At 43.9% G+C, this 14,023-nt stretch overlaps 1 protein-coding gene across 3 annotated transcripts in view; it reads right to left on the reverse strand.

Moving 5' to 3' along the window:
* LOC126530011 (uncharacterized) overlaps positions 1 to 14,023 on the reverse strand; it is a 51,051-nt gene that overhangs the window by 25,557 nt on the left and 11,471 nt on the right. For all 3 annotated transcript variants that reach the window (XM_055070182.2, XM_072288164.1, XM_055070183.2), the window contains one exon: positions 3,978 to 4,313. In XM_055070182.2, coding sequence (XP_054926157.2) covers positions 3,978 to 4,313 — 336 coding nt within the window. The remainder of the gene's footprint in view (positions 1 to 3,977; positions 4,314 to 14,023) is intronic.

Here is a 14,023-nt window from a genome sequence, read left to right on the forward strand (position 1 = left end):
GAGGGCGAGACACTCGCGCTCAGTAATCGAGTGATTGCGTTCTGCGGGAGAGAGGAGGCGGCTGGTGTAGGCGATGACGCGGTCGTGCCCACATTGGCGTTGAGCTAAAACTGCGCCGATGCCGTAGCCACTAGCGTCAGTGCGGATTTCTGTCGGAGCGGAGGCGTCAAAATGGGCGAGAACAGAAGGTGTGGTGAGCAGCGTGATGAGCTGCGAGAAAGCAGACGCTTGTTCAGAGCCCCAAGAGAAAGGAACGTCTTTCTTCAGGAGGTCAGTCAGGGGACGGGCAACATGGGCGAAATTTTCCACAAACCTGCAAAAATACGAGCAAAGGCCAATAAAGCTGCGAACATCTTTGGCACAAGTTGGTACGGGGAAATTCTGCACAGCATGAACTTTAGCGGGGTTGGGGCGAATGCCCGACGAATCGACGAGGTGTCCGAGCATGGTTATTTGGCGGTGACCGAAGTGGCACTTGGACGAGTTGAGCTGCAAGCTAGCGGTGTGAAAAACAGAAAGAACAGATGAAAGTCTTTCAAGATGAGTCGCAAAAGTTGAAGAGAATACGATGACGTCATCCAAGTAGCACAAACAGATGGACCATTTCAAACCACGCAAGAGCATGTCCATCATCCGTTCAAAGGTCGCCGGGGCATTGCACAAGCCTAAAGGCATTACCCGGAACTGATATAGGCCGTCTGGTGTGACGAATGCGGTCTTTTCACGGTCCATTTCATCCACGGCAATTTGCCAATATCCAGAGCGAAGGTCTATAGATGAAAAATAAGTGGCACCGTGGAGACAACCCAGAGCATCGTCAATGCGGGGAAGTGGATATACATCTTTCTTGGTGATCGTGTTTAGATGACGATAGTCAACGCAGAATCGCCAGCTGTTATCCTTCTTTTTGACGAGAACAACAGGGGACGCCCACGGGCTGGAAGAGTGTTCAATAATCCCTTTGGCAAGCATCTTGTCAACCTCGCTCTGGATAACGTGTCGCTCAGAAGGCGACACCCGGTATGGGCGTCGGCGAACAGGTGCTGCATCGCCGGTATTTATACGTTGCTTCACGACCGTAGTTTGACACAAAGGGCGATCGTTCAGGTCGAAAATGTCGGAGTAGGACTCGAGGAGGCAACGGAGCTCTGCGGCTTGTTGGGTCGAGAGGTCCGGTGCAATCATCTTTGTAAAGTCGTCGGTCGGAGCTGATGTAGACGGCGGAGATTGAGCATTGGTCGAAGATGGCGCAACAGATAGAGCGGAAAAGTGGCACTCGTGCGTCGGTGACAACGTGGCTAGGGACATGCCTCGAGGAAGTACTTGTGGGCACTGTCCGAAATTTGGGATGGGAAGACATGTCTCATTGTCCGCAACAGAAACGATAGTGTGCGGGAAGGAGACATTGTGAGAAAGCAGGACTGAAGTCGCGGGAGTAAGGACGTAGTCTCCGTCAGGTACAGGTGGGCAGGCCAAGACAGGGATGCAGGTTGCTGCAAGAGATGGCAGGCGTATAAAATCCGCGGAACAAAGCTGAGTTGGAGCTTGAGCAGGAAGGTCAACGGGAACAGGTAGGGGTAGGTCAAGTTGTACAACGCCGGCAGAACAGTCAATCAGAGCAGAATGGGCGGCCAGAAAGTCGAGTCCGAGGATCACATTGTGAGGGCAACGTTCGAGCACACTAAACAAAACGGACGTGTGGTGGCCGGCGACACTGACACGTGCAGTACACATTCCAAGCACAACTGGAGTTCCACCGTCGGCGACCTGGGGGGCTTTTGCGAGGCTTTTCTTTCGAGGAACCCGTATGGATTTCCATTGTAGCAACTGCTATGATTGGTTGGATGTCTCATTTTGCCTTAATTACTTCTCTCCCCCTTGTGTGTGTCCACACAACTATTACTTCAAACTGCGCTTTTTTATGTCGTAAAGTTCGTTTAACCTGGACAATTACTTTTGCATATAAACGTATGTTTTTGTTTTCCTACTACCACAAGTTGCATTTTTATGCTTGCACTTGCTTTAACAGCTTTTTTTTACTCATTGTCCCTTCCAGGATCCTGCAATGCATACTAAGTAAGTTATGTAACTATATTGACGGCCAATTGCTACGACAATGTGCTGGTTGCCTACCCTGTCAATGCACTTGACAAGAGCAACATCGGAAATCAAAAGCAATTGAAAGGGACTGAGGGACCCGTGATGTTTTACTCCCCAAAATAACACTGGGCCTATGAAAGATGCCATAGTTAAAGGACTCCAGATTAATTTAACAATACAAAATAAACTGCAGTGCGACGACCAAGCAAGTGGGCATACTACACAATTTAAGAACATAGAGCAAGAGCACGACCTAAAAGCACGATTTAAAAACATAAATGCTTGCAATAAATTTCGCAGGACATTAACGCAGCGGAAAATAAATTCAACAAAATACTTTCAAATGTTTTAACTATGCATCATGGTGAATACTGAACCGATTTCAGTATAGTCAAAACAAGTTTTGGTCTAGCAGTGGCTCTGCCTTTATCTAAAAAGAAAATGTTATTGCTAGTCGCGAGCTCAGTCGGCGAATTGTCGCACTGATAGGAGTACAAGAATTTTGACCACCTGAGGCTCTTTAACGTGCACCTAAATATAAGTACACATTTTTTTGTATCCTGCCCCCTGCACAGAATGCTTGCCCTCATTGACACAGGTGCCGCCATATCTGTAATTGCCGAAAAACTTTGCCGCTCAATACGAAAAGTCACGACGCCTTTCTTCGGTCCTTTACTCCGCACGGCCACAGCACAGCACGTCCAGCCGGTGGCTGCGTGCACCGCCAGACTTGAAATTCAAGGAGTGCTCTACGCAGTCGAGTTCGTCGTTTTTCCCCACTGTTCCCACGATATTATTTTAGGTTGGGATTGTCTCTCCAGTCACCAAGCTGTCATTGATTGCTCCCGTGCAGAAGTCGCCTTCTCTTCGCTTGGCAATGCCATATCTGATGATGTTTCGCTTTCCTGTACCAAGTTGTCCCTCACTGACGACATCCAAATACCTCCACACACATCCGTTCTGGCACCTGTATCCTGTTCCGTTGCCTCCGACGCTACCGTACTCTTCACACCTTCGACTTCTTTCGTTCATCGCCACCCCCCATCAAAATGCCACTGCTGCAGCGAGGGACCACACCCACAACCTGGCAAGTGGCAGCAGAACACCATGGCCAGTGAGGCACCGCAGCTGGTCTGATGCAAAGCGCACCTGCAATCAAGCTTCGTTCATCGCGTCTAACAAGCATCAACACGCATCAACATAAAAGGATATACCTCAGAGCAACTTGCAATGCTATGCCATTATGCTATGCTTTTTGGTGTTCTTTAATAAAACTACCTAAAGGTACCACTTCGGTGCTGTGAATGCATGGGAATGCTAAGGCTTTGGATTGGCTTGTTTTCTGGGGTGCCAGGACGTCCCAGAGATATGCCTGGCGATCCGTCTCAATGGCTCGCTTTCCGAGCTTACGACGGTCAGTACAATGGTTTCTTTGCTACATAATTGTGTGTAAGCTTTTATTACTACAACACAAGCACCAGCTCTAAAGTTATATTGTATGTGCAGCATCACTGACAGGTTGCCAAGTCTGGAAAGAAGATAAGTCCTGCGATCACCGTGCACCCAGTTGCAGTGAAATGTTTCCGTGTTCTTTAATTTCTACGTCATATGTGAGCAAACATTATTGCAACGTGTACCACGAGAGAATGAAGACTTGCCACTAAGACATAACTTTAAGAAAGCTTTATTTACACCTAACCACACCCATGTTCCAGAACAAGGCACTTGTCAATCGAAGACAAGCCAAGGTATCCACATCCTGACACTCCCACAATGTCACAACCCACCTTAGGAAACCTGCATTGACTAGTGGAACCACATTTCTGCAGTGGCCGAGACAGCAGTGTATGCAGTCAGCTGTCCCACGCCCTACTCACCTTGCGGGAGTAGACCTTGCCGCACACTTCGCAGGGGTGAGAGGGCGGAGGCTTGCCCGAGCAGACGGTCATTTGGAGGTGGCGCTGCAAGTAGTACTTTTTGGTGAATTGCTTGCCGCAGACAGGGCAGTCCAGGTCCTTTTCAATGGTGTCATCCGGAGGCGACCCCCGCTTTCGACGCTTCAGCTGCTGCAGACGCTGTTCGGCTTTGGCAGCCTTGATGACGTCTGTTACTGCTTGGATGTTCTTCACTGGGCCGTCCTCGCCCACTTCTGCTTCATTTTCCTTCTCAGGGGAGCCACCGTTGACTTGAGCAGACTCTTCATTTTCCCCTTCCTAGAAGTCGCCAACCACACAGAAGGACTATGTCAGGCTCTCCATGAATTCACCCATATGTGGATCTCTCTCCTGGTACTACACTATACAAAACCTAATGCACAACTGCCTTGTCACATGCTTTCACATTGCAGCTCTTACTGAGCATAATAGTACCACTCACACTGAAGCATTGCTAAAGAGCGCACAAGAATGTTGTGCATTTTCACTCCATTCATGCTACAGGTAGTTTTTTTCAACTGCGTTAATTTTTTGGCATGCATGTTGGAGTTGAACAGTGTTTGTGTGTGTGTGCCCAAATATATTGTGGCACCAATGTCCGTCATTAGAAGGAAGAAAAAACAACTAAATTAACAATAAAATGCTTGTCTCAGCTTCTACACTACTTACATATCACACTAGTACATAGATCTGAACTCACCCATCACGATTTATCTACTGGTATAACACAGTAGTTTACTTTCTCTTAACTTGCATTTGTGGAGGGTATAACATCCCCCCCGCACTTGATTTATGGTAACACGGTGGCCACAAGTATTCAAAGGGATCGGCAACCAATAACAATAATAAAAAAAGAATGTCTAGAGAGACTATGGAGCAGATGAATATGTCTAACATTTATGAAAACAAGCATGATGTCCCATAAATGAGCTGTAGCATTTTAAAACTGCACAAGACAGTAGAGAAAGAAACTGAACAAGGAGAGACACCCTATGTCGGACCAGGTGATTTCACACATTAATGTGCATGCCTTGGTTGACCCCAATGGAATAAACTTTCACTACAAATGACATCTTTGCACTCATAGAGGAGCCATGACACAATAGACAGACAGACAGTGTCTATTGAGAGGCATTCGCAAGGTAATGATTACACTACACCAACAATGTTGCTGACGTGCCCAACAACCTAGAAGTGACCTCTAAATAAGTACTGAAAGAAGTAGATTTATTTAGCCTTATGTGCTACGGTAGACAGTTGCCAACTCTGTTTCACAGTAAGGTGCTGGAATTCCTTGCATTCGCAACAAATATTTAATACTTTATTGCTTTTTAATATGACCATTTCAATATCAGTGCAAGAACCAGTGCAGCTTCGTTGTGTAGGGTGTGCCAACAACTTAACGAGTCACTCTTGTTAGTACTAAGAGTGCCCTGCTACATTATGAAAACCGGAGGTACCATATCTACTCACATAATGCTAGCACTTCCTTTAGCAGAGAATTGATCCAAAGTTGGGGGTGCATTCATTAAACGGGGAAATTTTTAAGAGGGAAGGCTCAAGGTGTTAAAGAGGGAAATGAGAAATGTCTAGACTTTAAATAGCAGTTCCTATGCCAGCTATTGTAAGTTCAAACAAAAGATTACCACCAGGCAATGTTCATCTTTGTATTAAGAACGCAAGTTCTACACTAGCAGGGCTTGCAAAGGCCACTTATTTGCAGGCAGTAGCTGAACCTGGAGTTGCTAAATCAGTAAGTAATGTTATTCCGGGCCCACCTATTCAAGGTTAATGTCAACATGAATGTTACTTATTTCTTCTGTATGTAGCTGTGCTTCTGTAGGTGGCTGTGTTGCCACTGCCAACACCGACGTCTGCCTTAAGCTTGAAACCAGCCATTTAGCTTCCATATGGCCCTATGGCGAAGTGACAGGAAGACAAATGATGCTGGCATTAGCTATCCATGTGAAACTCAGAAACTTACGAAACTGCAGAAACCTTGCCACTAGCGCCTTAAGTTGGATTGGATTGCTAGTCCACATACTGGCTGCCATGTGCTATTGTTATCACCAGCTGGAACGAGCAGACACCAGTCACTGCAGCAATTTTTTAGGGTGCGATGATTGTTCATGAAAAAAGAATTTTTCTTTTTGATGGCCAATGTTGGGGGTGCAAGCATTATGCGAGTACAAGAATTAAGCGAGTAAGTATTGACGTATCACAAACGACTGATGCAACCTGTCATGTCATGTCAAAGCTGCGATGTCAGCTTTGTGTGGTGAGAACACCTCCTGCAGTGGTCACAAGCACCACAATGACTGTCGCCAAAAGATGGGCATGCACTGCATTAGCAATTCTTTCTTCTTTCACTCTGTACATAGCGGCTGTGAACTCACGAGAGCTGCCAGACTATTAGGGCGTCCACTATCAAGTGAAAAAATTACATTTGAAGAAAATTTAGTCGGCCATTAGTGACTCAAATATGACAGAATTATCATATCGGAAGAACATGGTGATGCAAATAGTTTCGCAACGAAAACACAATGTCATGGCCCCTCTAACTGTGTTATTGTGGCCTACAAATAGTATGTGTAAATAGAATACACAAAGAAAACATATAACGCATTAACTGTCTGCTCTACCATTTGCATCGCCTAGTAACCATTCCCTGATATTCACTTGCAGTTGTCTATTCCCTCAATGTTCCGTTTCTCTGTTGCTCTCTGTACTGACTGGGAATCATGTTATCTACTCACCATTAGGTTCTCTTTAAAACCCAGTATCACTTAAATGAACATGACGAACTTGCACATTCATCAAGGCAATGCTATCATCAACACTTGAGCCCCGTAATATTCCTACAGAGCAGCTACAAGCCCAAATCATACCTGGAAGGCTGCATGCCCTATCCTTCAGCTTTTAAAAAGAACCCGCCACTTATTCTTCCTTAGTCTTGTACAACACTAAACATGAGGACTCTTTGGCAGACTTCTCATAGACATGCTCTCTAAGCAGTGCCTCCGGAAAAAGTAGGAGCAAAGATGTGTCATCAGTAATGGGCTGGTGGCACCAATCGGTGGCAGGGAATGATACCAATGAGCCAATAATATGGCCTCGGAGATGGCCAACGCGATGAAAGGCCATGCCACACAATTTCTGGATCAGGCCAATACAAAAGCACAATGCAACAATGGACAGAGTGCGGCTGGAATTGTTCCGTGTATATGTCATGGCACACAAATTTGAGTGCAGTTGGAATGATGGAAAGATGGGAGAGGCTGTGAGGCTGCGGTATCATTCGATTGCAGACAACCTTGATAATACAAGCTACATAAAAACTTTTGGTTCGAATAAGATTTCGGAGGAGGTATGCTTCAATACTAGATGCATTCCACAACTTTTGTTAAGGCTGTTGCAGGGTCTATTAAAAAACATTTGTCGGTGTCCTGGAGGCACCGACAAATGTTTTCTAGACCCAAGAAAAGAAAGTGCTGGTGGGGCCCAGAGTGCAGTTTAACAAGAGAAATATCTGTTGTTGTAGCAATTGCAGTAGCAGCCCGCTACATAACAAAGATTGTTGTCAAGGTCACAACCTAGTCCTCAATAAATATATAATTTCTTGCTGTAAAACCATGCCCGCTTCCAGAATTTGTTTTTGCAAGGTGGTACCACCACTGTGCTCAGTGGTCGGTGCTGCCAGCAGCCATACATATATTATACGAATAAATTGAAAATGTCTGCAAAGTTAAATAAGAGAGAGGGAGAAGGAAGAAATAAGGGTAGTATTTTGTACATGGTTTGCAAGATAACTGATGCAGTTCAAGTTGTTCTTTGGATAACATGCTCTCTGCTGTGGTGGAAAATGGAGGCCTTTAAAGATTGGTACTTGGTCAATTTAAAGAAAATTGTGCTTCTGTCACAACAAAGAAGAACATTTAATAAAAGAACTATTTAACCAACTTGAGCGTGCAAACTAAAAATGACGAAAGGTATAAATCTATTAAATAAACACAGCTACTAGCTCCACACAAGCAAAATGGATGCATTTTCTCTTACGGGGTAATTACATGAATAAACAGGGCCACGACTGAAAAATTATTTTAGAAATAATAACCACTGCCACTCAGCACAGTGGCTTTCTAAGATCAGCTTCCAAATGTTCTCACTGTGCAGAAAACTTTAGAAAACAGTTTCAGCTGAGGAAGGCAGACTACAAAAAAATCTAGACTATTTTCAAATTATTAAGCACAAGATTTTTCCTTTGCAATTTTACGATGATATATGAAAACAGGGAACACAAGAAAGAATCGCAAACAGAAGAGCAGAAAAAAAAAAAATTAAATGACTGAATAGAGCACACAGGACAAACAATCCACATACAATAATTTTAGGTTTACAAAGTAGGTACTGCAGAGAGAGATAAATTAGTTGGCTTCAGCAAGGAAAAGCAAGCCAAGCCAAGTTTAGCAGTAATCGTAGTGGCAGTGCTAGGCACACAAAGTGGTAAAATTCATGGCAACTGCTGACCTTGTCCATAAATGTTAACCGATTGCAGGCGCCAAAATTTGGCTCCCGCCACCCCCACCCCAGGGTGCCAAAACTTGAAGGCAACTGCTAAAATTTTATGTAGAGTGCTAAATTTGATGGTGAATGCCAAACTGACAAGTGCTAAATTTTAATAGCTAGCACTAAAACATAACAGTGCAAAAACTTGAAGAAAACTGGTAGTAGTTCACAGTAGAATGCTAAACTTGAAGGCAAATGTAGAAAAACCAATGGCAACTGCTAAAATTTGACAGCAAGCGCTGAAAATTGATGGAGCGTATCAAAAATTGTCAGCAAGTGCTAAAACTTGAGAGTGCCAAAGCCCAACTCCACATGCTAAAATTTGACCGACTACGCTAAAACCCGAAGGCGAGTGCTAGAACAAGCGTACTGAACAATGAAGAGCCTAGAGACAAACCTATCAATTATGCAGCATAAACTGGGACCTCAAGTAAAGTTGGCGAAATTCCACATAATCTCAGCTAGGTTAGTCTAAGATACTTCTTGGTGACATGCTGCTAGCAAGGCAATATAAAGTATTCAGAATTGACAATATATGCGACACTATATGACAATATATATGACACTATGCGAATTGAATATTATGCCGACAACTATAAATGAAATTACTGCCCTGTCAACACACACATTGCAGAATGCCTGCGCAATGAACCAGGCACTGGTATTTGACTAACATGACTAATCATGAACAGTTGGACAAAGAATGTGTTGAGTAAAGCAGAAAGGATCTTAAATATCCTATGAGCGAAGATGGTGCATTGTAGATATCACTAATACGAAGGAAATAAGTGTATAAAATAATGTTAATGTTCAGACCATTCTTTCTTTCACCCTTGATGCACTTACAGTGAGGCTTGGATTGAAAAAACAAGTTCGTAAAACGAATTTGCAGGCAAGGATAATTTCTTGCAAGTGCCACTACATTTTCACCTGACCAGCCATTTGCTATACCTAGGATGAAAGACACTAATCATCATCATCAGCCTGGTTACGCCCACTGTAGGGCAAAGGCCTCTCCCATACTTCTCCAACTACCCCAGTTATGTACTAATGGTGGCAATGTCATCCCTGCAAACTTCTTAATCTCATCCGCCCACCTAACTTTCTGCTGTCCCCTGCTATGCTTCCCTTCCCTTGGAATCCAGTCCGTAACCCTTAATGGCCATCGGTTATCTTCCCTCCTCATTACATGTCCTGCCCATGCCCATTTCTTTTTCTTGATTTCAACTAAGATGTAATTAACTCGCGTTTGTTCCCTCACCCAATCTGCTCTTTTCTTATCCCTCAATGTTACACCTATCATTCTTCTTTCCATAGCTCGTTGCGTCGTCCTCAATTTAAGTAGAACCCTTTTCATAAGCCTCCAGGTTTCTGCCCCGTACGTGAGTACAGGTAAGACACAGCTGTTATACACTTTTCTCTTGAGAGATAATGGCAACCTGCTGTTCATGATCTGCGAATGCCTGCCAAACGCACCCCAGCCCTTTCTTATTCTTCTGATTATTTCAGTCTCATGATCCGGAGCCGCTGTCACTACCTGTCCTAAGTAGATGTATTCCCTTACCACTTCCAGTGCCGCCTGGCTACCTATCGTAAAGTGCTGTTCTCTTCCGAGACTGTTAAACATTACTTTAGTTTTCTGCAGATTAATTTTTAGACCCACCCTACGCCACTACGACACCCCCCACCCTAAAGACACTAAGTGGTAATAAACCAATCCATGTCAATGGGACACCAGTGCCTTGAGCGCCTAAATGTTAAGTTTAAGGTTATTACGCTGTTACCACACCACGACCAATGGAATCACCATTGCTGCATGCAGCAGTGGTATTGCATCATAATTGTAATGCCATACATGACCTTGTAACAAATTAGCTTCATGGTAGAAAATTAATCCTGGAATTCATTTCAACATTATGTGATGTGCCAAAGCTTGAGAGATCGTAGAACCAGTAATGTACAGTCCTGTAAAAAGCATGTCTATGTGAAAGATGGTGCAAAGGCCAGGCATTTACAGAGCAGACAAACAGACGACACCACATAGACGTGACACATGAGGAGAAATGAAGGGGAAAAAACTCGTGCTTAAAGAATTGGCCACTGAAGCATGTGCAACAGTATGCTGAACGTGTTCGTGTACTTGGCGCTTCGAGAATTTCATCTTCGGGACAATGATCACAAAATGCGTCTGAGCACCCTTTCTGGCACCACTGAGGTCACTTGGAACAGAGGCAGCGCAGTGTGGAGAATGTCAGGTTGACTATGAAAAAGTACACGATGCATCAAACAAACCTCCTTGCACAGCATGCAGGCAGAAACCCAAAAAGATACGGGGGTGTGCAAATTCACGTGGTTTACGTACAACCTGTCAGTTACGATACTGGTGCCATTGCATGCAGCGGTCAATGAAAAACTAACAAAGCAAGGCTTAAAGAAAATTTAAGGGAAAAAAAAAGATATGTTTACAGTGAGACATACCACATTTTGCTCGGGCCCTCCATGCGGCCAAGTGGTTCCTGGCACAGTGCGTGCGCGAGTTCGCCAGCTCCCTGTCCCGCCATTCTTCGCACCGCAACAAAGTTCTCCCACAATCTGAGCTGATGTGTCTGTCACTGAGAAATGTTGCGGGCACTACACAAGCAGCTTGACAGTCCACCCTCTTGAGGGTGCACGAGAACTTATGCCTCGGCACTGCAAGCGCTTGAATTTATCAAGCAATGCGCGGCATTTCCTATAGAGTCCAGAGGCAGCAGCACTCACTGGCCCCTTGCACGGCTTGCGACGTTGACAAGCCGTCTGCTACACTTAGTAGGTCCGTCCCCGAACGTTTTGACTACTAATCTTCCACGAACATGACACAGGTGTCGTGACAAATTCGAGTACACATGGCAAATCTCCTGACCCGCTGCATTACAGAGCCCAATTTGGCAACAGTGAACATTCGTTTCTCGAATCGAACTGACACCATATCTCCTGCGCTCGCGCTCTTTCACCCTGTGACAGGTAGCCTGGCAAATTTGCACACCCCCGTTCCTTCTCCCTTCTCCCCCACCCAGAAAAACAAGAAAAACTGAGTGTTAGAAAAAGTGTGAGTTGATGTCAAGCAACAGGATGGTGTTGCACAGTGATGCATGGCAAGATTTGCTGAACTACGTGATGCATTTCGATTCGTGAATCGAATTTCACATGTTGTGAAGGAAAAAAAAGGGGGGTGGAAAAAAGAACACATGCTTCAATACCAATGACAAAAGATCCAAGGTACATATGAGTCCCTTCACATTTCGAGCTATCAGTGTAGGTTAGAGAAGAGCAGGCGCACGTGAGTTAGTAGCTCAGGCATCGGTTAGTTCCAAGAACAGGATGCATACATTTTTTCATGCTCAGAAACAACAAAATTTCAAGACAATGAACATGAACGTGCATGGCACACGAGCTTTCAAAGTTAACTTTGGTAAACACCAATATGAATTCAAGCTGAGTTTCTAGAAAGCAAAATCTAAATAGATAATCGTCCAAGGCCGAAATACAAAGTGTAAATTGCCACCACAACAATTGAATACACAACTTCATTCAAATATTGTCAATGTCTCCTGTTTAACAGGCAAAGGAGTTATTGAAATGGCAGTGATACGTGACATGACTGTAATAAGTACACTGCAGCCGTGATACAAAAATAACTCTTATGTTCACTAAATGTTATGTAGGCAAGCTACATATTATGTTTAGGAACAGAAACCAGTGACATTTAGGATCATGCCACTAATTGCACTGCGTGTTTAAATAATTGCACTGCCTTCTGTGAAAGTTATGATGCTGTTAGTATTAACCACCACAAACAGCACACTAAAAGCGTGTATAATTTTAAAAAAATAATATGGGACAGCATGACAATATTGCAGGTGTCTGCTTTACCACTATCACAATAGTGATTAAATAGTTTTTCTCATCCTCAAAAGCCATTTCATCGTCCTTTCATGCTCAGTGGCAGGTGTAACTATGCAGTGTGAAACTGAAGCCTCTTTTCTAGTTTCTCGTAATGCCCAAGTGACATTAGGAATGACTAGTCTTTTTCTTTTACATCTCACAATAACTAGTTCAAGTAGTAATGGCACTTAACATCCATTGACTAGACGGGCTGACTGGTTCAGAAATTAGTTAATTTATCAGAACTAATTCATGGTCGATATGGCATATGCTGGGTGCCTAATTTGTCTGTTGGAGTACATATTTTCTTAAGGAGGCACTAAATGCAAACAATGGTCAATCTAGATTGTAGGATTACAGTTCTAGAAATGCTGCAACATTCGTTTTATGGGTGACATGGTTGCAGAGAAAGTCACGACTGAAGGTGATTGCACAATTCCATGACTCAAATCGCCTGAGACGAATGGGATTGCTACATAAGTCAGATGCTCATGTACAGAGAGCACCACATTCCTGTAATTCCTGTAAAATAAGCCAACATGCATTTGCATGTTGAATTGCTATGTAATTAATTTTCTTTGTTGGCTATCTCTGAGCCCATGCTCTACCAGGTTCTCCCACCTGCTTTTAGTCACATGTCCACACAGAGACAGCGCCACACTTCAGTAACTATGTTTGTCATTATTTAGATACAAAGGGGATGCCACTGGATGTCATCATCATCATCATCATCATCAATATGTCATCACAGCAATGTGAAAAGGTAGCACCAGCGAGTTAAAATCCAGTTAAATTTTCCAACTAGCATGTCTTTTCATGACGAAACACAAAGTAATTGCTTTGTTCAAGCACACCAATTGTTAAGTTTACCAATTACAAGTGGGAAATGTCAGGGGAGTCGACACCAGTGGCAATGTCGACCCTAACCTACAATTACATAATTTTACCACATCAAAGAAGCTCTGCTCTTGGTGAAAATGACAGTTTAAACACATTGCAGCACTCATCCGCAACCGCAACACTCTTGAAGTTCCCAAGCCAGGAACCAAGGGAACACCGGCATAGACAATTCGTTGCCACAGTTCAAAAGAATGCACGGTGCTAAAAAAGCAATAAACCTAAAGAAGGAGTATGCTGATATACTTTCCTACAAGTACCCTGCCAAACACGAAAAGGGAAAAGGCATTACCCTCATCTACATAGGTGCAGATGCACAAACAAAAAGCTACATCAACACACAAGCATGCGCATATATATATATATATATTAACTTTTGTACTATACACAACGTAGGCATTCAGACTCAACAATAAACTACAGCCACTTACAAGCAGCTCTTACTGCCAGCCAATGTGTGCTATAGCTGCTGCCTAACACAACGTGCTTAGGAAAATCCTTGCAACACACAGAGGAGCAGAACAGCAGATGGTGGATGTGCGATGAAGGCAGCACATGTATGATGTGAAGTATGAAGTACAGCATACAGACATATCCTGGTT

The sequence above is a fragment of the Dermacentor andersoni genome, chromosome 5 (genome assembly GCF_023375885.2).
Source record: "Dermacentor andersoni chromosome 5, qqDerAnde1_hic_scaffold, whole genome shotgun sequence".
Classification (NCBI taxonomy): Eukaryota; Metazoa; Arthropoda; class Arachnida; order Ixodida; family Ixodidae; genus Dermacentor; species Dermacentor andersoni.